Genomic DNA, 25000 nt, shown 5'->3' on the forward strand with positions numbered 1-25000 from the left:
ACAGGCTCAGTAGTTGTGGCATACGGGCTTAGCTGCTCCACGGCATGTGGGATATTAGTTCCCTGACCAGGGCTCGAACCTGCGTCCCCTGCATTGGAAGCAGGATTCTTGACTACTGGACCACCAGGGAAGTTCCTAATTACACTTTTATTTGTTTATTTTTAAAGAAATTATATTTATTTACTTATTTATTTATTTTTGGCTGCATTGGGTCTTCGTTGCTGCTTGCGGGCTTTCTCTAGTTGCAGCGAGTGGGGGCTACTCTTCGTTGCGGAGCACGGCCTCTAGGCACGCGGGCTTCAGTAGCTGTGTCACAGGGGCTTCAGCATTGTGGCACACGGGCTCAGTAGTTGTGGCGCCACGGGCTTAGTTGCTCTGCGGCATGTCGATCTTCCCAGACCAGGGCTCGAACCCGTGTCCCCTGCATCGGCAGGAGGATTCTTAACCACTGCGCCACCAGGGAAGCCCCTAATTACTCTTTTAAAATTGAGAGCTAAAACAGTTAAAAATGTGAAACTAAATTTAATATTAAATTTAATCTTCCATCTTCTAGATGTGCCTTAATTCTCTTAAGTATTCCCAATTTCTTGTGTGACAGATAATGCAGCAGATAACACACTTTTGCAGGGAGAAATGCTTTGCTGCATTTTTGATGATTTCTCTAGGATGCAATGCCTTTGAGCAGAGGCTGATCGGCCTGATCCTTGCTGTCAAACGGTAATCACACTTTCGGATCAGTCCTGTTTTCCAGGGTCTTGGCCTTTTGGGAACTGAGCACTCTTATGGAGGAAGGGGGGATCAGGTTGTTTTGTCTTGACTTTAAAACCTAATCTAGTTTCAAAGTGCTCTGGCTGCTCTCTGGATTACCGGCAGGCACTAGAGCACGCTGACTCTGCACTGCAGTCACAGGACCAGTTCTACGGGGTCGGAGGATTTCAGTGAAGCCCGGAAGCATGCTGCTTTGGGAGCTGAGGGGGTCACCGCCACGCATGCCAGCGAGTCCCTGTGGCAAAGGCCTTCAGGGAGGGGGGCTCCCTGTGGATAAGGTGGGCAGAAAGGACAGGAGGGAGGGTCAGGAAGTGAGAAGGTGGGCCGCCTTTTCTCCACGCAGCTGCCACGGCTCTCACGGCGGGGCGCGTGTCCTCCCGGGGCTGGTGCCCACCTGCGTCTGAACACTCCCCCGTGGGGCCCTTCTTCCTGCCAGGTGCCTGCCAGGTCTGCAGGGAACTGACCCTGCAGACAGTTTACAAGACCAGGGGGGTGAGTGACACCCACAGACCCTCCTGGGAGTCTGAGATGGAATCGTCTCTCTCTCTCTCTCTGCTTCAGGGGGGCTTGTACAGAGCCCCCACCCTGTGCAAGGACTGATTGGCTTGAGAAAACCCTAAAGGAGGTGGCGGAAAAGAGCATGTGGAGGCGGCGAATGCCAGGCCAGGCCACGGCCTGCGGTATGGCAGGCTACTGACACCGCCGCCTGCCGGCCAGGAGAAAGACGAGCTGGGCTGTAGCCAGGGGGTGTGCAGAAGGCCCCGGGTCACTTAGGAAGCTGCCAGTTCCCGGCCCTGAGGGGACCAGGTGGGGCAGAGGGCCAGGGAGGGCCCTAGGACAGGACTGGAGGAGATGGGGGCGGAGTGCAGCACCGCGACGTCCTTCTGACCCGGGCCAGTCTCTGGCCTCTGATCTTCTCATGTGCAGCCCAGACTGTCCCAAAAGCGTCAGTAAAAAGGGCCACCAGATGGTGCCCATGCCCCTCACAGAGACCACCCAGCACACAGGCAGCCTCCTTGTTCCCAGGGGCGGTGAGAACGGTCCACCGACGTATCACTTTCAAGGGACTGACCCCAAATGAAGAGGCCCTTTGAGACAGTAACTCTTCCCTCCCAAGTGAGCTGACACACATTTAAAGTTCACATGACAAGCGGGGAACTCTCAGGCCCGGAAAACCACGAAGAGGCGGGAAGGGGTCTTGCTTGTCAAGAGCCGACTTTGCTGACACACGAGGATAGGCAGGGCAGGCCCCGCTCCTCCCACCCTCACCTGATCCTTGGGTGCAGGTGCCTTCCTCGGAACCCGGCCCGACAGCTGCCCGGGGTCCGAACCAGGCTCTGCCTCCGCGACCCAGGCTGGATTGCGTTTCGAAGCTGTTCATTTGGAGAGAACTTCAAACGTACACGACAGTGCTAGAATAAGAGCCTAAGTCTAGGACGCCTGTGGACCCTGTCCCCGGACTCACTCAGGGTTACTTCACCCCTCCTACTGTACCGTTTGCTCTCTAAGTGCTTTTCCCCAACGGGCACGTCGCGGCCCTCCCCCTGCGGACACCTCCGCTCGAGGGCGCGCTTCCCAGGCGGGAAGGGGCATCGGCCTGCGCCCAGCCCGGCCCACGGCGCGATGCGCTCGGGCGCACCGCCTCTGTCCCAGCGGCGATGCCTGCGGACTGCCCGGGCCCCCAGGACCCCATCCGCCCCCCGGGGCCCTGACCTGGTCGGCGATGGCCTGGGTGTCGGCCGTGGCCGGCTGCGTGCCGGTGGGCGCGCCGCACATCATCTCGGCGGCGGGCGGGGCGGGCGGCCGTGGACACCAGACGGCTGTCACTCGGGAGCAGCGGACTCTGGCGGGAGCAGCGGACTCTGGCGGAAAGCGGACTCTGGCGGGAGCAGCGGACTCTGGCGGGAGCAGCGGACAGAAATCCAGTCCCCAGCCCGGCGCGGCGGTCACGTGACGCGCGGGCGGAACCACTGCGCGAGGCTGAGGGGAATCCGGGACCGGACATGGGGTGCCGGGCGCCCGGGACGGGAACGGGGCGCGGGGCTTCTGATAGGGATGCGCCGTGGGCGGGCGCAGGCCGCAGCCTGGGACCCCCGGCAGGCACCTTCGCGGGACCAAGGGTCGTGTGCTGTAGGACTGTCCCCTCTCCCTGGGTTTGGTGTCGGCCACCCGCGTCGGCTGAGTCAGACGGCGGGATGGGCGCGCGGCCGCAGGACCCGGAAAGAGGGTGAGAGGGGCCCTGCAGGGTGTGTGTGGGTGGGAGGGGCCCTGCAGGGTGTGTGTGGGTGGGAGGGGCCCTGCAGGGTGTGTGTGGGAGTGCGGGCGCGGTCCGCGGGTTCCCGGGAAGGGAGGTGCTCCGGGTCTCGCGGTGGCTGGGCGGGCGCTGCCCCGGGCACTGCCCTGCGGGGAACCTCGGGGCTCCCGGCCCGGTGCGGGGCAGGGCGCGGCGTGGAGTTGGCCCATCCTGACTCCTCCCTGGCCTCCCGGACCACACAGTGCCCCCAGACCCCACTGTCCTGTCTTGGTCTCCGGGTCCCCACAGTTTGACCCACTGCGTGAGATGACAGTAGTGGGTCCTGAGACGACAGGGGCGTTTGGGGTCCGGAGAGCAGCGGGCAGCTGGACCGAGGGCCGAGGGGAGAGAAGCCCCCGCCCAGCGCGGGAGCTGGAGGAGCTGGGGGAGAGGGGCAGGGGCTGGCTGGCAGGCCCTTCCTCCCGCGGGCATCTGCCTGCCTGGCGCCCCTCATCCCATGGCCCGGCCCAGCGCCCCGCCTGGGCCGGCCTGTCATGTGGGCTGCTGTGAACATCATGGCACGTGACCCGGGGACACAGTGAAGGGCTGACGTGGGTGGACAGAAGAGGCACAAAGGGGTCCAGTGATGGGGACGTGATGACTCCCAGGGTCTCAGGCTGGGGTGGGGTCAGGTGGATGGAGTTAGTTAAGGGCTTGGTTCTGACGTGGTTTGGTTTGGGATTGAGACATCCTGGGATGAGAATGTTCAACATCCTGGGAAGGGAAGGGTCCGCATCTTATTGAGGCAGGGTGGGGCCTGTGCTGGGAGCTGTCTGGACAGGACTGGCCTTTCAGAAAGATCCAGCTGCCTCCCACCTGACAGGGCTGCACCTCAGTGGGCACTGGGCCTCTCCCATCACTGGGTGCTGACTCTGCAGGCAGAGGCCCAGCCTCACCTCCTGGTGGGCCCAGTGGGGGTGGCCCGTGAGCGAGTGTGTGGGGAGGTGAGCCTTTCCTGTACTTTCTAGGGCAGAGCCTGGTCTGTAAGTTCAGGGAAGCGTGGGAGGTCGTGTGTGGTTGAGCCCTGGGGGGAGGGGAAGGAGAGACTGACACCCATCAAAGGCCCAAGCACAGAAAGCCAAACGCTGACAGCGGGGTTTGTGGCAAAGTAAGGGTTCCAAGCAAGGGAGGAGGGAAGCCTCAGATCCACTCCTCATTGGTCTGAGTTAGCAGTTTTTCTTTTTCTTAATTGATCATTTACATTTAATGAAAAGAAAGAACTATTCATTGAAAGACATTTTTATGAGAATGAAAAAACAAACCACCCACTGGGATAAATATTCTCATTACACATAGCTGACAATATATGAATAACTCCTACCAATGAATAAATAAAAGATCATTAAAAATAGGCAGTGTACTTCAACTGGCACTTCCAATTTACGTTTAGAAAAATTGAGTTAGCATTTTTTAAACGGGAAGAACGGGCTGGGGTGAATCATCTGAATCATCTGCCGTCTACGTGTCTCGGGTCTGCTGGTCTGTGACTCTGGAGCCTGTGTCAACATAGTCTGTAAAGGTCATCTCGCCCTGGAGGATGACGCAGAACAGCACATAGACAGTGATGCTTATTGGAACACTGTGGCTCCAAGCCCCTGACCGTCACTACTCCTTATTCATTAGGCAAAAATGTGATCAAACAGGTATGGGCTAGGACAAGAGGGAAAAACAAGAACAGACAGCCGGGCATGAGTGTTAATTATAATTATAAACCAGTCACAGGACTGGGTTTCAAGACTCCCGCAATTCATAATTGAATAAATGAAAGAATGAGAGACAGATTTGACCCCATAAAAATGGAAAACTCCTCTGTGTCAAAAACAGAGCATCAGAAAATAATGACCCAAGAGGGCAAGGCGGGCGGTTCCGTGCCTTTTGTCATCCTGCAGCTCGGGGCGGTGGCGGGGGCACCTTGGGGCGTCTCCTTATGCCCGACCCTCTGTCCCTGCTGGACCTGCGTCTGTAGGCGCTCACATTTTAGAACTAGGAGGGTAACACCTGTGGAAAGGCTTGTTTTTTCAGAGCTGGCTGTAGCAGGGGACCCACCACCATCACTTGGGTTTTGGCAGAGACTCACAGGCAGGCAGAGGAGGGGGTGGCTTATACCAGAAAAAAGGAAAGCTTAGGTGTGCCCTGATGGAGTCTTTGGGCCCGGGGAGGCTGTGGGCAGGCTCAGTACAAGCTGGGCGTCCTGTTTGGTTGCTTTCAGGGGCATATTTGGCCTTCTTTGGTTGTCCTGAGTTAGAAGGGGGATGGGGCAAAAATTAGAGAAGGTGACTGCCACGGCCACCTCCTGACATTCTTGGGCCAATGGCTGCAGAGGCTGTGGTTTGGCTTCTGGATGGTTGTGGCACAGGTGGTGGGTCGCTTGTCACATGTACATGGTCTGGCCATTGTCTGTCTGTATAGTCATCGTCTCATGCTGCTTTATGAAGTCAATGTTGCTTTATTGCTGCAGGTTTGGGTCCAGGCATGTTTTCCCGCTGCCATGGAAGGCAAGCTCTGAAGGTCATACTCTTGAATGCTGCTGATCCACCCTTTCCTTGTACCTGCTGTGTGGCATAGGAGTAACTGCTGAACCTCTCTGTGCTCAAATGAAGCACTAAGCGAATTAATGAGCATAAAATGCTTGGGACGGTGTCTGAGCCCTAGGGTGAGTTGATGGTGTTACCATTATCATTGCCTATAATTACTATACTAACATAAGTCTAACCCATAATTAGCATTACTTTTTCTATCCAAATGCCCTGAAAAATGTTGACATTCATCTCATTCCTTGACGACGCAGCTTTTTGTCCCACTAGAGCCAGGGGAAGAGACCTAGTATCCCGTCTCCCCACCTAGAGTCCTGAGGCCACTCACTTCCATTTGAAATCCCTATTCAGAAGGATCAGAATTTTAAATTCAGGCAATTTTGAAGCTTCACTTGTGATCTCCGATTTTCCCAGAGTCAGTAGAAGCCAAGGTGTTTTGTTTTTTTTTTTCCTCAGTGTCTCTCCTGGTCCCTTCTACCCCAGCAAGACAGCTGTAGAGCTGCAGACATTTTCCCTTCTTCCCTTCTGGAGTCTTTGGCTGGACTAATAATTAAATTGATATAAGGCAGTTTAACAGGAGAAAACCAAATTTAATTTCTCACATGTAGGAGCCCCAATGATATGAGACCAAGGGCGAGCCTGGCAATTGAGGCTTATATGCCTCAAGGAGTGGGACGGGGGCTGGGGCTCCCAAAGGGAGGAGGGCCCTTCACGGGGCGATACAGAGAGCTGAGTTTGGTAATTAATGTTTGCCCTGCTGTGCAGGGAAGTCTTTCAGATAAAAAAGTTACCTCTGGTAATAGCTCTTCTTCTGGTACAGGCCCCCTATCTCAATTCTTTTAGGTAGTTAAGGAGGAGGTCATAGTTTATCCTGAGCCTGCCGGCTCCTGATTGCCTATGGCTCAAAATAGTCCGCATGGCCAAGCGGGCGTATTCTCTTCTCCTCACAGCCTGGCTTGTGTGCTTCCCTGTTGGCACGCTTAGGCAGGTGACTCATACACCTGTGGCCCTATTCTATTCTATTCGCTTGTGTTTCATATTGCAAAAATTTCATCACCAGAATTTGTTGCTAATTAAATTCTAGCCCAGGAGACCCTTTGGGTGGGGGGAGAAAAAAAAGAAAAAGATGAAACATTTGAACAAGTAAGCATTTATTACATTTACCTATTCACCTTCAATAACAAGGGAAATATCAGTGGAGGTAAACCTAAAAATAGGTGCCCCACGTGGGCACATTGCTGCCCAGCCTCCTGCATCAGGATCCATCACAGGCCTGGCTGCCTGGCCGAGCTGGAAGCAAAGCGGACAGTGGCTTTACCTCCGAGCCAGGCCCCTTGAAGCAGCCAGCCCGAGCAGAGACAGCCCTGAGCCCCCTCTGAAAGGTGGAAGGAGGTGCAGAAATTGGGACAACTCAAGGGAGGGAACAGAGGTACGTCTTGAAGAGCCGTTGCTATAAACTAATGTAGGCAAAGGATTTTCTAAGCTTAGAAGCATTGGAAGAATCAGAAGAGAAAGGCCTGGACCCACACGGGGGCAGGTGACTCTCTGGGTGCACCTGTTGACCTGCCCTCGGCCATCCAGCTGTTCTCTCTGTGTCTCCTAATGACCTAGGGACCCTTGTCCAGGTCCCCAGCAGACAGACAGGCAGCACTGAGACTGTTCCCTGCCTCCACACCTGTCACATAGGAGGCGTTAAATAAATATTTGACTCCTTATGTTACGGAACTCACGTTCGGCTGCTCGTCACTCAGGAATACGATACTAAGAGCCAAGTGTTGGGTAAGAGGAAAGGCAGCTTTATTGAGGACGCTGGCAGTCCTGGGGAGAAGGTGGGCTCTTGTCCCAAAGAATCAACTCCCCCTTGCTGATCAGGGGACAAGAGATTTTAAAGGGGAGGTTCAGGGGTGCACAGGCCCGGGTTGGGCGGAGCTACATGCAGAAGAGCACAGTCAGCTCTGATGCTCGTCTTGAAATCAGTCATGCGGTGATATGATCGGTATCCTTCGATTGTTTTAAGTACAGGTAATCTTCAGTTCCAGAACTGGTTTGTTCCCATCTCCTTGAGGCCGGTTCTTGGAATTGTGTAAGATGGACCAGCAGTTCATCTCACGGCTATAGGCTTGTCATCATGTAATTAACTTCTTCCATCTGGTGGGGATTTCAGTATCTGCAAAATAGCTCAAAGGACGTGGCTGAGAATATTATCTACAGACTTTGAGAAGGAATGAAAGGTCCTTCACTTTTTTTTTGGTCACACCACGAGGCTTGTGAGCTCTCAGTTCCCTGACCAGGGGTTGCACCCAGGCCCCGGCGGTGACAGCGCCGAGTCCTAACCACTGGACCGCCAGGGAAGTCCCAAAAGGTCCTTGTCTTTTTCTTTCTTAAAGTACTTTTTAAAAATTATACTTCTATAACTTAAAATTTTACTTATTTATTTATTTATTTTTGGCTGCGTTGGGTCTTCGTTGCCGTGCGCGGGCTTTCTCTAGTTGCGGCGAGCGGGGGCTACTCTTCGTTGCGGTGCGTGGGCTTCTCACTGCGGTGGCTTCTCTCGTTGCCGAGCACGGGCTCTAGGCGCGTGGGCTCAGTCGTTGTGGCTCGCGGGCTCTAGAGCGCAGGCTCAGTAGTTGAGGCGCGCAGGCTTAGTTGCTCCGCGGCATGTGGGATCTTACTGCTGGGCAGACGGGCTGGCCTGGGTGTTACCTTTGCCTTGTCTTTTTCAGACTCTGGGCAAGGGCATAACCTGTAAGCCTCTTTGCTCACCTACAAAAGGGCAAAAGCCACCCCTCCCTTGCAGGATTGTTTTAAGATTTATAAAGTCCTCGCACATAGTAGGCCCTCGGTAGGTGGTAGTGACCGTTATTACTTATTTTATCTTCTTTACACTTTCTGTAGTGTGCTCAATAGTGTCCTCCAAAATCACATCTACCCAGAACTTCAGAATGTGACCTTAATTTGGAAATAAGTTTTTTGCAGATGTAATTAGTTAAGATGAGGTTAATCGTGGATTAGGGCGGGCCCTAAGTCCAATGACTGGTGTCCTTATAAGAGAACAAGAGGACACAGAGAGAGAGAGAGACAAGAAGAGCAGCATGTAAAGACAGAGCTACAGGGGAGGAAGCCACGTGAGGACGGAGGCAGACATGGCATGATGCGGCCACAAGCCCAGGATCACCAGGAGGCCAGAAGCAGGAAGAGGCGGGCAGGACCCTCCCCTGGAGCCTTCGGAGGGAGCGCGGCCCTGTGGACACATGGATTTCAGACTTCTGGCCGCTAGAACTGGGAGACAATAACTTTCTACGGCTCTAAGCCACCCGTTTGGGGCACTCTGTTACCGCAGCTCCGGGAACTGAGTCACCTCCCTTGCACATCACATGCATGCTTCCTAGCACAGATGCAAAATTATGCTTCAAAGATGGGCCTTCCCTTCTGCACCAAGTTGAGCCTAGAGTTGAAAGACCATGACCTAGGAAAACACACAGGATCCGCGAACAGGGGCTTTTCTACAGAAAACAAACACAAGGAGGACAACTCCAGGATGAGAAGTGGGTCCCCATGATGCTGCAGGAAAGGAGAGATGCTGGTCTCTGTTATTTGTGGACGACATGAGCACACGTCTATTGCTAACTGGTACCTCGTGAGCTAGTCACAGCTCTTCCACACACTGTCACCTCCTAGGCACCATCCTGGGTGCAGATGAGTAGGACAGAGAAATACCCTGCCCTCAGGGTGGGATGGGGTGGAGGGTGTGTAATGTGTGTAGAAGTGGGAAAATACATCCTTCCCCAAGTCCTGTCAGACTTTCTGGTTTTGCTTTTCTAATTTTTAAAAGTTTTTATATTGGAATAATTTTAGGTTGCAAAAATACTCTAAAGGTTTTGGAAACTCTTCATCCAGTTTCCCTAAATGTTAATGTCTCACACAAGCCTAAACGTAGCATAGTTACCAAAAGCAGGAAGTGAGCCTTGAGATGCACTGTGATGAGCTCGTGTCCAGAACCCACGCACGTTTCACTGCTGTCGCACCGCAGTCCTCTGTCTGACCCAGGCTCCTCCCACGTGGTCCTTCGCGGTAACGTCTCCTGAGCCGGCTTCGACCCGGGACAGGTTCCCAGTCTTTGTCTTTCATGACCTTGACACCTTTAAAGAGTACGAACTGTTTATTTTGAGAAAGATCCCAGTTTGGGCTTGTCTGATGTTTCTCCTGAACGGGTGGAGGTTGTGTGTTTGGGGCAGGAACACCACCAAAGTGATGCTGTCCTTTCAGTGCATCATTTCAAGGGCACGTGACGTCCATACGCCTTGCACTGGTGATGTAGATCTCCATCTTAAGTGAAGGCGTGTCTACCAGGTTTCTCCATTGTAAAGTTACTATTTTCCCCATTGTAACCAATAAGTATTTTTGAGGCTACGCAAATATCATGTCTGTCATCATCCTTTTGCCACTAACTTTAGTATCCATGGACGGTTCTTGCCTGCAATGCACAGCGGACTTTGAAAAGTCTCCTAAAGAAGGATAATTTTGCATTTAGAATTGTCCATTAAAATTCAATTGACAAGAAGAGAAAAGAATTTTACTTGAGCCAAATTGAGGATTATAACCCAGGAGGAAGTCTTTCAGAAAATTCTGAAAGACTGTTCTGCCTGTTAGAAGTCGAAGGTGTGGTTATATACTGACGTACTGACATTTTAAATAAAGTTCACCAAGGATACATAGTCCAGGTAGCACGTATAAAGCCAGCAGCAGGTCACCGTGACCCCCTACGAAGTTGGGAAAGTACACTATTCTTCTAAGAAGTTACATTGCCAGCGTCAGAATAAAGGAAAAGAATTGATCTTTCTGGTGGAGCGGGCATTCCCACCTTTGAGGAGGTCCGGTTAATGTGTAATGCGGATACACACTGCCATCAAAGGGGGAGTGCAAAGGCCCTAACGGACAGAGAATTTTATGCTTCATTTTCTCGTCCTGCCTTAAAATACACATTTTACTTCGTCTGAACAAAAGCATGGATTTTTTAGTTACACTGAATATGCAACAAATCTTTCATTAGCTGTGAGTGTCTAACAGCTGTATAGGCCGTCAAGTATTGGTATATTTTTAAAGTATATGTTGGTGCATTTCATTGCGTTCTTTTGGTGAAATTCCCTGTCAGAAATTCACTGAATGTCTATTGACATTGCTCTTTTCTTTAGGCTTTGTTGTCTTCTTTTTCTTGCTTTAGGAAAAAGCACGTAGCGCCCTCCTCTCTGGAGTACATGGATTTGTTATTTCACTGCCCCGCACCTCAGCTGAGACGTGGCTGGTGAGGCAGGGATCTTGTCCTGTTCAACAGCGCCACTGCTGGTGAAAGAACTTAAATAGCTTTTTCAAACAGAAAAAGTTGGACGAATGGGGCAATGAACACTTGTATTCCTGCCACTGGAGTCAACCCTTGTTAACATTTTGCCGTATTTGCTTGTGTGCCCTGTGTGTGATTGTTTCTCTATTTATTGACATGACACTTCACCCCCACCAAACACTTTGCAGTTATTTCCTAAAAGTAGAGACATCCTTCTCCATCACTTGTTGGCAAACTGTGATCATTGGGCCTAATCTGGCCCATCACCTGTTTTTGTAAATAAAGTTTTATTAGAACACAGCCACACACATTCATTTGCATGTCACCTGTAGCTGCTTTTGCACTAAAGGAGCAGTTGTTTTGGCTCACAAAGCTGAAAATATTTACTACCTCGCCTGTGCAGAAAAGCATTAACCTAAGGCCTGAATGCTATCCTTACAAAGTCCTACTTATGAGTTTGGCCCTTAGCTGGCACCTGGGAATATGGATTTGGGAAGGGTCCCCATCACCGTAACTGTGATAAGAGTGCCTCACCGGGCCTGAACCGTTTGTACAAACAACACAGCGTGTGCTGAACATCTGTTCTCTCTCTGGGAGTCCGGAGTTTCCGTGTGTGTCTGTGACTAGCTGCTAATAAAAACTGGGCGCTTTTTTTTTTTTTCTTTTTTAAATTAACATTTTGGCCGTGCCGCTCAGCATTTGGGAGCTTAGACCACCTCCTACAGTGGAATCGCAGAGTCTTAACCACTGGACCGCCAGGGAAGTCCCAAAAAACCCTGGGCTCTGGGCTCTAACAAGCTCCTTCTGACATTTAATGTGTTGTCACAGCTCTTTGCTAGGAAGTTAGCTCGCTCTACAAGCCTTTTCCCTGTGCCTTGAATCCTTTTGCCATAATAAATCATAGCCATGGGCCTTCCTAGCGAATCAATGAATCTGGGCGTCTTGGGTCCCCCTGACACATGGCCCTTTACAGAAAAAGTCTGCTGAGGGCCATTCTACATAAACACCATTGTTATAGCTAAGAAAACAAACAATAATTCTGCAATATAACCTAACCTCTAGTTTCTATGCAAGATTTCCAGTTGTCCCCCAAATGATTTTTTAGCTTATTTTAAAAAATCAGAGTCCAGTCAAGATTTGTGTATTGCATCCCCTCCTTTACACATGCTTCACCCATGCCTTCGTTCATGACACTAACTGTGAAGCGATGCGGACTGTCCCAGATCGGGTTCGCGATTCCCTCCTCGTGCCCCGTGCGCGGCCTTCCTGTGTCCAGAGGCCGGGTGCGGACCTACAGGCTGGACGAGGGCCAGTGCAGCCTACCCCATGGGTGATGCGGCCGCAGGGTGGGGCACCGGCCGGCGGCGGCAGGCCACAGCGGGCGGGGGCGATACTCGCGCACCGCCCCGCCCCCCGCCCCGACCACCTTCCCCCGGCCGTCGTGGCATTTTGTGATGACCTTGGCTGACCCAACATTCACTGGATTCACTGGGGGCTCGGCTCTGCCTGTGCTCGCTGGCGTTCTTTGCTAAAGAAGCGCCTTCCCTCAGCAGCCCGGGGGAAACTACGGCACCTCGCCCCCACTCCCCGAAGGCGGGCAAACGCTGATGACCTCCTTTTAATTGCCTGTGTCCAGAGTGACTGTCCGCCAAGGCAGAGCCAGATGGATTTGTCATTCCTGGCCCGGCCACTAGAGGGCGGTGGCGTGCGGCCCGGGCGAGGCCGGCGCGGGCGCGTGACTTCACGCCGCGTCCGAGAGAGGCTGGCGCGGGCGTGTGATGTCACGCGGCGCCTGGGAGAAGCCGGCGCGGGCTGTGACGTCACGCCGTGCGCCCAGGCGAAGCGGTGCGGTAGCTGATAGCCTGGGCTCTCGGCGCGGTCGCCATGGGTCCGCGGGTGCAGCTCCCGCCAGAAATCCAGCTGGCGCAGCGCCTGGCAGGGAACGAGCAGGTGACCCGAGACCGGGCGGTGAGGAAACTCCGGAAATACATTGTCGCCAGGACTCAGCGGGCCGAAGGTGGGCGCGGGGTTGGCGGCATGTGGGCGGGGGCGCCTCGGCGGACGGGCCGGGTGGGGGGCGCGGGGCGGCCACCCGGGCTAGGGGACCTTCCAACCTTGTGGAGTCTCCACGTGGTCGGGCCGAGTGGGAGGGGCCTGCGGGGATGCTTCCACCCGTCCCCCGCTTCCCGCTCGCGCTCCCGCCTGAGCGCTTGGCCCTCCGCCCCTTCCCCACCTTGGCTGCCCTGAAGGTGCGCGGCGCTCACCTCTTGCTGCGGTGGGCACGTGTCCCTATGCGGAGGCTCCCCCTCCCCAGCCCCTTATCTCCTCTTCGCGGTTAAGACCTGCCTTCCTCTGGGAACCGGCCCCCGCCTCAGCCCATATATCCCGCTATCCCTGCTACCCACTGTTTGGGCACCCTGTGTTTTTTCCTCAGAGCGGCATTTATCACTTTTGGTAGTCTTTTTCTTGTGTAATTATTGGGTTGTCGTCTGAGTTTCACGTTCGTCTGAGTTTCACGTAGTGTACAGTCTTCAGGGAACATGCTTCCTAAGTGATTCTCAAAATGTGGGTCTCAGAACGTGGCCCCATCAGCAGCTTCGGCATCACCTGGGCATTTGTTAGAAATGCAAGTTCTTGGGTACCATCCCCGTACTGCTGAATCAGAAACTCTGACAAGTGGGCCAGAAATCCGTTTTAAGAAGCCCTCTGAGTGATGTGATCCTGTTGCTAAGTCTGAGAACCACTGCTCTGGAACAGGGTGCCAGACACGTAGTTAAGACCTCAGTACATACTTGTTGGCTGATTTTATTTATTTATTTATTTATTTTTGCGGTACGCGGGCCTCTCACTGTTGTGGCCTCTCCCGTTGCGGAGCACAGGCCACGGACGCGCAGGCTCAGCGGCCGTGGCTCACGGGCCCAGCCGCTCCGCGGCATGTGGGATCCTCCCAGACCAGGGCACGAACCCGCGTCCCCTGCATCGGCAGGCGGACTCTCAACCACTGCGCCACCAGGGAAGCCCTGTTGGGTGATTTTATATGTTCAGTATCTGCCTTCATAACGACCCTGAATGAGGTAACTTGTAATTTTAAAATTTGAAAAGTGCACAAAGCCCAGGTGTAACGCCGGGTGCATTGTTGCCAACAGACTCACCCGAGTAGGCACCATCCAGACCAGGAAATGGTGATTCACTCAATTTTGAATCTACAGAAATGGAGTACAGCGCCTGTTACTTGTAGATTCTCGGTAAATGTTGACTGAATGAACGAAATGACAGTTATTTGGGGGAGTCCTTCCAGCCACAGACCCAGCAGGTTCTGAGTTGGGAGGATGGCTTGAGAGGGAGGGCCAGGTACCTTTACAGTAAGATGACTTTGGTCTGATTCAGGCGTTCACGTTTCTCTGGCTGTGTTCTGGCGCTAAAACGTTGGGTTCATCTGTTCTGAGTGTTGCTGTTTTTGGTGCAGGTGGTTTCACTCACGACGAGCTGCTGAAGGTGTGGAAAGGACTGTTCTATTGTATGTGGATGCAGGACAAGCCACTCCTCCAGGTGAGTGCCTGGGAGGGTACAGAAGGAGCTGGGGCAGCAGTAAGAGACAGGCAGGCACCCTGCCTGTCTGTCGACCCTCATTTTACTACTGTAGACAACATGCTGGGCAAAGTTTTACAGCTTCGATCCTTTTTTTGCTTTTAATGGCCGGCGGGGCCAGGGCCTTGGGTTAGAGTGAGCCTTGCACTTGCTGAGCTGAGCACCGCGGCCACGCTGTTGAATGCCAGTGTGTGTACGTCATGGCTGAAAACCGGCTTGTCTGTTCTGTGCTTGTCAGAGATGGCAATTAAGTGCTGAACTGCTGGAAACCAGTGGAAGGAATTCAAGTCTTCTGAGACAAGTATTTTTTCTGCTCACCTTCTTTAGGAAAACAGACTTTATTCTTGAGAGCAGTTTTGGGTTCACAGCAAAGTGAGAGGAGGAGCTACTGAGGTTTCTCATGTGCCTCCTGCTCCCCCCACAAGCACGGCCTCCCCCGTTATCACCCGTACCAGAGTGGGACCTCTGTCACAGTCCATGAACCTCCATGACACGTGATCATCACCCAGAGTCCCTAGCTTACCTTCAGGTTCACTCTTGGCGATGTACAGTCCGTGGGTTTGGATTAATGTACACTGACCTGCATTGTCATTTTGCAGAGTAGTTTCACTGCCCTAAGATACTAGCCTCCTTGGACGTGTTTCCCAGTGGGAATGGTTTACTGTTCAAAATCACCTGGGTGGTGATGGTACTTATGTAAAATGCAGATTCCTGTGCTGTATTCCACGCCGGATAAACTAGAAGCTCCCGGGGGAGGCTCTGGAATCGTCTGTTTAGCCAGTGCACTAGGTGACGCCTGGCACAGTGACACAGGCAGGCAGCTGGTAACTTACAGGGGTCTCTTCAGCCCCCTTTCTGCTGGTCACGTGGCTGTGTGCTCCCAGGCTCCTGCTCTCCTGCCCCTTCCTTTGTCAGCCTCCGTGGCTCAGGGCTCAGCGTCGATCATGCGGACAGTCCCTGCCCTTGCTTGTTGTGAGGTCCTGTGGGCCCTGGCCTTCAGGGGAGGCCTCTCACAGCCAGTGTGAGACGTGCAAACCCCAAGCTCGCTGGGCTGCGAGGCCCCATGGAGCCGGATCCCGCGACGAGTGAGGACAGTTGAATGTCTGTCTTACTGCTGTTGCTCGTTGCTGTAGGATCACGTTTGTTCAGGACTGAGGGCGTTTGTTCTGTTTCCTGCGCAGGAGGAACTTGGCAGGACCATTTCCCAGCTCATCCACGCTTTCCAGACCACAGAGGCACGTGAGTATCCCCGCCATGGTCGCGCCCAGCCCCTGGACACGAGGCCTGCGTTCTGAGAGCAGGAGTGAGGGCCCCGTCCCAGCCGGCGTCTGCTGGTGCTGACGTGGGAGCTGCTGTTCTGTTTGTCTTGCACGTGTTTGCTCACTTGCCCGGAGCAGACTCAGTTCAGGAGTCTAGAGGGCTAACCCTTCCATTTCAGAATTACAGGGCAAAGCGGTGTAGTGTCAGCAGCTGTCTGACTGAATCTCACCTGATGGGGGTGAGGTTCCTGCGGAGCATCTTTCTAACTCTTGCGTTCTTGTTCTGACCAACTTCAGCCGTTCTCAACCCTGCGGCCTGCCCGTTGTGTCTTTAGAAATCCTGATGTCTAGACCCTGGTCCCGTTAGGTCAAGCTCTAGGGGTGGGGCCTGGGTGCTAGCATCTGCGACACCCCCCACCCTGCTCCGAGGGCAGCTAGGGCTGGGCAGCATCGCTGGCATGGACCCCGGGACCGTTGCTGGTGGTGCCCCGGCTGCGTGGGTGGGTTTAGTTCAGTTATACTTAAGCTGGCAGAGTAGTCAAAAGTAGGGAGTGTGCAGTTACAGCAACTACTTTCTCCTTTCGGGAGAGTCTCTTAACTGCATTTGAGAAATCACTGGAGGAGATCCATTCTCTATAATTTTTACCTTCTAAGAACCTTCAGAAGCGATTCTGTGCTCAGTAGAAGGCCAGGTACAGAGCGTTCACTTGGTGACACTTGAATGAGGTAGTGAATGCAGGCCTGTCCTGTGGGAGGTAAGAGGTCCCCTTTGGGGACTTCCCTGGTGGTCCAGCGGGTAGGACTCCACGCTCCCAAGGCAGGGGGCTCGGGTTCCATCCCTGGTCAGATCCCACGTGCTGCAATAAGAAGTCCGCGTGCCGCAATGAACAACCCGAGTGCCGCAACTAAGAGCCGGTGCGAGCAAAATAGTAAATAAATAAATACATATTAAAAGAAAAGGCGGGGGGCCCTTTGTGTCCCGAGGTCAGGGCGTCAGCAGGGTTGGGCCCTCCCGAGGGCTCTCTCCTGGGCGTGCAGACGGCCGTCTCCTCCTGTGTCCTCACATGGTCGTCCCTCTGTGTGCCTGTGTCATCTCCTCTTAGCGACACCAGTCGGACGGGATTAGGACCACCCCAGTGACCTTTTGTCTTAACCACCTCTGTAAAGACTGTGTCTCCGAATAAAGTCCTAGTCCAAGGGATTGGGGGTTAGGGATTCAAGGTGTGGGCTGGGGACCTGGTTGGGCCCGTAGCACTCCGGTTCTGACAACTGTTATTGGCAGGGTTTTGTGTTTGATCGGGTCAGTGGATTCGGTGGGGCGAGTGCTGGGGCAGGGCGTGGGTGCCGGGCAGGGTCCTGAGCTCCAGCCGAGGTGGGGCAGCAGCAGTGGCTGCGTGGGGAGAAGCGGCCTGAGCGCTGCTTCTCATGCTGGGGGCTTCGAGTGCTCTTTGCCTGATCTTCAGAGGATGTGGCTTCAGTTTGCGGTTGTAGCTGGGATTTGCTTTTCTTTCCAAGGTTCCTCAAAGCCCCGTTTTTAAGCCAAATCCATCGCACTGCCCTCAGCTTAGCACACTCAGGGGCTCAGCACCCCCGAGGCCGGTTCCATGCGACATCCTGACAGGGCTTCTTCACGGTCTCTCCCCTCCCCTCCCCCTCCTGAGGCAGCTGCCGCTTTCCCCTGCCCTCCCCCACCCCCGACTCTCTTCCGGCCTTTTCTTTCCACCAGAGCACCTGTTCCTTCAGACGTTCTGGCAAACCATGAACCGCGAGTGGATGGGCATCGATAGGCTGCGCCTGGACAAGTTCTACATGGTGAGGAAGCTGCCTGCTCCCCGCCGGGGTCCCTGCGGTGCTGGGGCACGGCGTCCAGCATCCCGGCTCCTGAGCCCCCCACTGCCCCAGCAGTGCCAAGGACCAAGGCTGCTGGGTGGCGAGCGCCGTGCGGTCTGTTCCCTGTGAGCCTAGTTGGGCCGTGGGGGGAGCCTCGGCCTCATGTGGGGTGCGCATGCCAGGGTTCTGCACAAACTGTCGGTTCAGGGGAGGAGGGTCACAGTTGCCCCGGGGGAGACTCGGTGGCGAAGCCCTTGCTGCTTTGCTGCCGTGAAAGCAAAGCTTAGAGCTTGGGCCCTGGACAGAGACCCCTGGGTCTGCTCGTGGGGGGCCAGCTTTGGAAGGTGTTTTTCTCTGGGCAGGGACAGTTTATATAATAGCGTGCAGAATCTTCATTGTCTTTCTCCTTTCCTGCGCTGCATTCTGGTGAATTTAGGTTATTGATCTGCGCTCAGAAATGCAGAAAAAACTGGGCTGTGTCTTGCTGCTGCCCCTGTTGAGCTGCAGCTTTGTTACTGCGCTGGTGTCCCCTGGGACTGGGGACAGTCCCCAGATGAGTGCTGCTGTCCGAGAGTGGGTGGCCTGTGCGGACACTGGATGGGGCAGCGGCCAGGCCTCGCTGAGCACAGGTCCCTGTGATCTGCCCCTCAGGCCAGCCACCCTCTCCGTCCCGGTCCGGGGTTACGCGGTCACCACGTGTGTGATGTCAGGTGTTAAAGTGAGGACGGCTGGTGGGCGAGCGCGGGGCTCCGGAGAGAAGGAGGACGAGTGCTGATGCGTGCGGGCAGGTGGGGGGCCGGGCGCCGGGCTTTGCACGGTTACAGAACGCCCACTCATAATTCAGAGGGGCTGTGTCCCGGGATGCAGTGCTGGGCCTTAGGTTGGGGGTTCTGCTGCTGTCCGCGGCCCGTTTCCCACGACCCCCCTGTGGCCCCGTCTGGCAGCGCAGCCCTGCTCTAGAGGCTGGTCCTCCTGGCGGCACCGCAGGTGTCCTCTGTCTCCTTTCACCACTACGGGTGCCCCCTGCAGGTTGGCAGGTAGGGAAACCGGGCAGTCAGCCAGCGTGCCGGGGATCGGGGGCAGAGAAGGAAACTGGTTTCTCCCTCGGGTGGGGAGACGCTCAGGGGGCTCAGAGGAAGCAGTCTCCGGCGCAGGCCTCGTGATTCCGAGGCTCCGCTCTCCTGGGGGAGCTCCACGTCGTCCCGTTTTCTCTCTGGAAACAAGCCCGCCCCTCGTAGCCGTCGATTGTGGTGTGTGGTCGCTCGCCGTGTCCCTGCTGTGAGCCCGATGCCCTGCTGCTCTTGGGGGGCTGGGCGCCTCCCGCAGGCCCAGGGTCCCCAGCAGCTCTCCAGGGCCTGCCACGTGCAGTGGGGAGGTCTGGCTGGTGCCGCTGACGGGGTCCCCTCTTGTGCCACAGCTCATGCGGATGGTCCTGCACGAGTCACTGAAGGCCCTGAAGACGCGCGGATGGGACGAGAGGTCAGTGTTCCAGAGCGGCCTGCGGCAGCCTGTGCCACTCGGGCCGGTCTGGGTCTCTCCTCTACTCATTTGTCAGCTTTATGTTGAAGGGTGACGTCGTGCTGGAAACAAAGGCGTTTTTTAAGTTAAGTTTGTGCACGTGTTCGTGGGAATGTGTGCTTCAGCCTTGACGGTGAGTTCTTACCGGAGCAGAGCTAAGTCCTCACCAGGGAGGCGCAGCCGAGCAGCTGTGCTTGTGAGACGTGGCGCCTTCAGCTCTGTCGTCGGCCGTCATGGCTCTCAGCTCTGCAGATACTTGAGCCGTCCAGACTCACATTTTTGACAGTGGTGCTTGTGTGTGTCCCTCCAAACTGTAAGGGCCTGTGTTTTCTGGCTCACCTCAGGCCTCCCTTGGCACCTGGGAGCCGGGTGGGATCCTCAGGTTGGGCTGGGCTGGGCTCTGCTGCGTCTCAGCTCCTCCCACAACCCCTCCTGGAGACCAAGCAGGGGCGGGGCTCCTGCAGCCTGGACCTGCCCCTTCGCCCGAAGCTCTGCATCCAGGTTACAGCAGCAGGTTTCCAAACCTCCCGGGGGCGGTCTGAGATCACTACAGAAAGTGGGTTTCTGAGCATTTACATTTTAAACTTTTTAGAATTAATTAAAATTTTTAAAAAACCTTTTTTCTATTTAAGAGAGTGATGGATGTTCAGTATAAAGAACTCAGGAAACTTTATAAACATTGAAAAGCCGTTTTAATTCCAGCAGACAATTCCTTTTTTTAAAAATATATACATATACGTTTTATGGCTGCGCTGCGCGGCTTGTGGGATCTCAGTTCCTCGACCGGGGATTGAACCCGGGCCACGGCAGTGAAAGCGCGGAATCCTAACCACTAGGCTACCGGGGGGCTCCCCGACAATTATTGATACTTTTAAAGCGTTGTCTAATTGCATGCTCCGAAAGTGGTGTAGCAGACTGCTTATTTATTTTACTGAGAATGTGTCAAAAACATCTCACATCAGTGTCCTGGTGCTGCATGAATTGGGGAGGGTGGGCACTGGGGGAGAGGGCTTAGAAACAGTATATTTTGAATTGGTTTGTGATTAAAAAGTGATGGTAAAGGAGTTTATGTTTAAGCCCAAGGATAATAAATCTGGGACCCAGATGTCCAAATAGCTGCCAGACTAGAGACTGCAGCTTACGGCCGTGTTATTCCTCATTTTCTGAATAGCAGAGTGAAACTCTTAGTCCCTGGCCTGACAGCCCCCCTGCCCCCATGAAAGGTCAGCAGGATTTGGGCTGCAGTTACTGGAATTATTGGTATAGGTTGAGAATGACTGGGGGTAACTCTGCATTTTGGGCAAGGGTGCCTCTTTTAGTGATTTTCATCCTTAAAGTTCTATGAAGACCTGAGGCTGGGAGTCTCCCTCATTTCCGGATTTAGGATTGTGTTATCCGGGGGGTGGCTAGTGACTGAAGCAGGGTTCAGTGTTAAAGGGATGGTTTTATTTCTGTTAATTTTGGGGGTGTGGTTGTTACCATGAGAGTAGTTCCATCCTCATCGTCACTAGTAATTCAGCGCAGAGATCCTTTTGAAGAAACTGGGAGCCTCCCGTTGCCCTGGGATCACCAGTCCTGCTCGTGGTGTCTGCTCTTCTGGCCCTTCTCCGTTCTTGAGGGTAGCAGCCTATAAGCGTGACGTTTTTGTCCGTGTCAATGTGAGTGCTGTCAGCAGCATGGCAGCGGAGGGCTCTGGCCCCGGCCTGCCTCCCTTCCGCTGAGTCCCGGAAGGCACCCCGGTGTTGCCAGCATCAGCATTGTCCAGGGAGCTTTTTGAAGGATACGTGCTTCACAGTTCAGGTGGAGGTATCTGCATATTAACGAGCACCCAGGAGTTTCAGGTGCGTCTGGGCCGCTGAAGACCAGTCTCTGGAGCTCTCTGATCTCTGGAGCTCGCTGATCTGGGATTCCCCAGGCCTCTGAGACCGTTGAGACCCACGTGCCTGGGTGAGGTCTCATGTGACGTGTGACCATCCACGGGCGCGGTCCCGCAGGACCCGGGAGGCAAACTCGTCCCCTTCTCTGGCCTCCGTCTCCCTTCGCGTTCGCTCTGTCCTGGTGAGCCTTCCCGCGCAGTTCCCAGCGGGGACAGTAGGGACGCCAGGCACGGTGGGCTCTGGCTTTATAGCCGAGGTTCAGTCCTGCCGTGTGTCGTGGTCCTGGCCGTTGCCCGTGGATCCCTAATCGCGGGAGTCCTCTGTGCCGGCACCGACCCAGGTCATCGGGTCTTCCTGTGTTGGTGGACGGGGCACCTGCCTGTGACTGTGTCCCGTCAGAGCCCCCCGCTCAGGCAGAGTGAACCCATCGCCTCGTCGCCCCTCGTGCTGCTGCTGGACTTGCCTTCTCTTTCCCCAGACAGAGCGAGCAGCTGCTGGAGCTGCTGATGACAGAGATCCTGCACCCCGACAGCCAGGCCCCCAGCGGAGTGAAGAGCCACTTCATCGAGATCTTCCTGGAGGAGCTGACCAAAGTGGGCGCCCACGAGGTAGGTGGTAGGCGGCAGGGTGAGGGCAGCGGCCGCGCTGCTCGGGTGCCTGAGGCCCAGGAACTGAGCCCCCGCTCTGTCCCCACAGCTGACGGCGGACCAGAACCTCAGGCTCATCGGGCCCTTCTGCACGGTCGCCGCCCGGACTCAGGAGTGAGTGCGGTTCCCTCCTGCTTGCCTCTTCTGTTCCGCTGAGCCCCACGGGGACTGCCCTTAGGAAGTGCTGTGTGCTCACGACGGGCCAGCAGGGGGGCCGGCGGGGCTGAGGGGCTGGGGTCAGGAGAGGTGGACACGGGGGGGCGGTGTCTCTTCCCTGGAGGGTCCAGCCTGACGTGTGGCTGTGGTGCGGCTGCCCCTTAGCTCCCTGGTTTTGCACACCGTCACCCGAGGCATCTTTGAGGCGATTGTGGAACAGGCCCCGCTGGCCATCGAGGATCTCATGAATGAACTGGAGGAGGAGGAGGAGGAGGACGGGGACACGCCGTCCAGGGAGCCCCCTGAAGGTGAGGTCCGCACTCAGCGGGATGACGGGCCCGTCCTGGTCTGAGCCCGCGGTGGTCTGCGGGACCCCTGCCTGCACCTCCTGTCCCGTTCCCGCGATTCTGCCCTCCCCACCGAAGTCTGTTCTCCGCTCTGCAGCCAGGGTGGCCTTGCAGACAAGCACACGTGTTGTTCCCTCTCCTAACCCTTGCCCCGTGGCCGTCCGTGTCCTCATGACTTCTGGGCTCTGCTCCTGCCCCGGGGCGTCTGCCCTGTTCTCCCCTCCCTGGCAGGGCCTCTGCCCTCTGTTCCTCCAGGCCCTACCCTGGCCACCCTGTTTAAAGTGCAGCCTCCCAGCCCCTACCTTGCCTCGCTCACTGGGCTTTTCCATGGTGATTCTCACTTTCTGGCATAAGTCACTTGAAGTTACATAAATCACTTGTTCATCTTTCCGGCCCGGCTTCCGCCACCGGATGTCAGCTGCGCCAGGACAGGGAGTGTTGACCGTGTTGTGTACCTGGTGTTCGGAGCAGCACCTGGCACGGAGGAGGCGCCCGCTAGATCGCGTTGGATGAGTGAGTGAGTGAGTGGGTGAATGCACGAGTAGAAGGTAGCACTTGGGAGTCCCCCTGAAGCCTCTGGGGGCAGGGCCTGTGGGCTCCGCACCAGTGGTGTCCAGTCTGGCCTGTCCACCTTGACGCTAAAGTGGGTCTTCGTGGGACGCAGCTGGTCTCGTGACTGTCCTCCGGGTGACCTGTGCACCGTGTCCTGTGGCCTTAGGCCCGTGTGTTGTCCACCAGCTTCAGGACGTTTCTGCTCTTGCCGTTTGTTGTGGTAAAATACACATAACGTGAGGTTTACCACCTTGACCGTGCGTAAGTGCGCTTGTCGTGCAGCCGTCACCGCTGTCCATCCACAGAACTTTTCATCTTCCCAAAGTGAAGCTGTCCCCGTAAACACTCCCCGTTCCGCCCTCCGCCCAGCTCAGTTCCTGGCGCCCGCCGTTCGGCCTCCTGTCTCTGTGAAGCTGCCTGTTGACGCCTCTGTGGTTCACGTCCGTATTTGTCTCTGTGTCTGTCTCGTTTCACTCGGCATAACGTCTTCAGGGTTCTTCCACGCCGTGTCATGTGTCAGAACATTCCTCCTTTTTGAGGCCTAATAATATTCCGTTGTATGTGTTTCGCATTTTGTTCTCCATTCGTTGGTAGGTGGAGTCTTGGGTTGCTTCCATGTTTTAGCTGTTGTGGTTAACGCTGCTATGAACATGGGTGTACAGATATCTGTTTTGAGACCTTGCTTTCAATTCTTTTTGGTCTGTGCCCAGAAGTGGAATTGCTGGATCACATGGTACTTCTGTGTTTGACTTTTCAGGAACCGCCATACTGTTCTCCGTAGCGGCTGCGTTTTTTTACACTCCCCCCAGCAGTGCACAAGGGTTCCCGTTTCTCCACATCCTCACCAGTATTTGTTGTTGTCTTTTTTTGGTAGTGGCCATCCTCACGGGTAGCTAAGTAGTATCATTGTGGTTTTGATTTGCATTTCCCTAATGATTATTGGGAACACCTTTTCATGTCTTTATTGGCCGTCCATATATCTTTGGAGAAATGTCTGTTCAAGTCCTTTGCCCATTTTTTTTTTTTTTTTTTTTTTGCGGTACGCGGGCCTCTCACTGTTTGTGGCCTCTCCCGTTGCAGAGCACAGGCTCTGGATGCGCAGGCTCAGCGGCCATGGCTCACGGGCCCAGCCACTCCGCGGCACGTGGGATCCTCCCAGACCGGGGCACGAACCCACGTCCCCTGCATCGGCAGGCGGACTCTCAACCACTGCGCCACCAGGGAAGCCCCTTTGCCCGTTTTTGAATCAGATTTTTTTGTTGTTGAGTTTCAGGAGTTCTTTCTATATGCTGGATAATGACCCCTCCCCAGATACCTGATTTTCCGGTATCTTCTCCCGCTCTGTGGGTGGCCTTTTCACTCTGTTGCTAGTCCCTTTTGATGCACAAAATTTAAAGTTCTTATCAAGTCTGGTTTCTCTAATTTTTCTCATTACCTGGGCCTTCAGTGTCATATCCAAGAAATCGTGGCCAGATCCAATTTCCTGAAGTTTTTGCCCTACGTTTTCCTCTGAGTTTTATTGTTTCTTTAGGTCTTTGATCCATTTGAGTTAATTTTAGTATATGGTGGCAGGTAAGGGTCCAACTTCATTCCTCTGCACGTGAATGTCCAGTGTTCCCCCCACCATTTGTTGAAGGGACAGTCCTTTCCCCACTGACGGGTCCTGTGCCCTCGTGGAAGGTAGTTTGACGGTAGAAGCGAGGGCTGACTGCCGTGCCCTTGCTGGCGTGCCCCTGGGCTTCCTCGCCGGTCAGCACCCGGCCACACTCTCCGGCTGTCTTGCACGTCCTTCCTGGCCCTCCCTTCCCCGCCTCCTCTTGCTCAGTAGCCCGAGGTGCCGGCACAGGCTGACCCAGGGGCCCGTGGCACCTCGGGCCTGCCTGCAGCCCTTCTGTGCCACACATGCCTATCCCTCTCGGCCACCTGTTGACCGAACCTGTCTTCCGTAGGTAGTGATGTCAGGGCCCCAGATGTCTGGCCAGCGAAAGCTTCCTCACCCGAAGCTTCATCTCCTGTCCCCCCTCCATCCAGGCTGCCCCGTGGCTGGACCAGCCACCCCTCTTCCTCCTCCTGGGACTTCTGGCCCTGCGATTGATGCCTAAGATGCCCTCTCATGACCCCCTCCTGGTTTCACTTTCTGGACTGGTCGGGCCCCACCTTCTCTGGGACGGCTCCCTCGTTTCCAGGCCAGTGTGGGCACTGCTGCCCTCGGGGGGAGGCCGTCAGTGCCCCTGCTATCCCATGCTGTGGGCTCCCCCGCCCAGGTGTGGGCCCTGGCAGGCAGGGCTTCTGG

General features: G+C 55.0%; 1 protein-coding gene across 3 annotated transcripts; it reads left to right on the forward strand.

Moving 5' to 3' along the window:
- The first annotated feature begins 7 nt into the window (after positions 1–7).
- RRP1 (ribosomal RNA processing 1) lies at positions 8–24841 on the forward strand. Of its 3 annotated transcripts, none has more exons than XM_028486628.2 (9): positions 8–2995; positions 14400–14482; positions 15703–15760; positions 17507–17592; positions 19028–19089; positions 21484–21613; positions 21702–21766; positions 21974–22116; positions 24739–24841. In XM_028486628.2, exons 1-9 carry the CDS (start codon positions 2392–2394, stop codon positions 24807–24809), a joined length of 1302 nt encoding a protein of 433 aa, XP_028342429.1. In that variant the 5' UTR covers positions 8–2391; the 3' UTR covers positions 24810–24841. The 3 variants fall into 3 exon arrangements, with proteins under 3 accessions (XP_028342429.1, XP_028342431.1, XP_028342430.1); XM_028486630.2 differs by lacking the exon at positions 8–2995 and adding an exon at positions 5520–5714; XM_028486629.2 differs by lacking the exon at positions 8–2995 and adding an exon at positions 12753–12950.
- The last annotated feature ends 159 nt before the right edge of the window (positions 24842–25000 follow it).

Source organism: Physeter macrocephalus, unplaced genomic scaffold (genome assembly GCF_002837175.3).
Source record: "Physeter macrocephalus isolate SW-GA unplaced genomic scaffold, ASM283717v5 random_934, whole genome shotgun sequence".
Classification (NCBI taxonomy): Eukaryota; Metazoa; Chordata; class Mammalia; order Artiodactyla; family Physeteridae; genus Physeter; species Physeter macrocephalus.

Excerpts from the sequence above, each read along its gene's own strand:
- RRP1 (XM_028486628.2), top strand. The coding sequence starts at position 2,392 with ATGCGCTCGGGCGCACCGCCTCTGTCCCAGCGGCGATGCCTGCGGACT. Across the intron at positions 17,593-19,027 it reads GCCTGGACAAGTTCTACATG|CTCATGCGGATGGTCCTGCA; the intron begins GTGAGGAAGCTG and ends CTTGTGCCACAG. Across the intron at positions 19,090-21,483 it reads ACGCGCGGATGGGACGAGAG|ACAGAGCGAGCAGCTGCTGG; the intron begins GTCAGTGTTCCA and ends CTCTTTCCCCAG.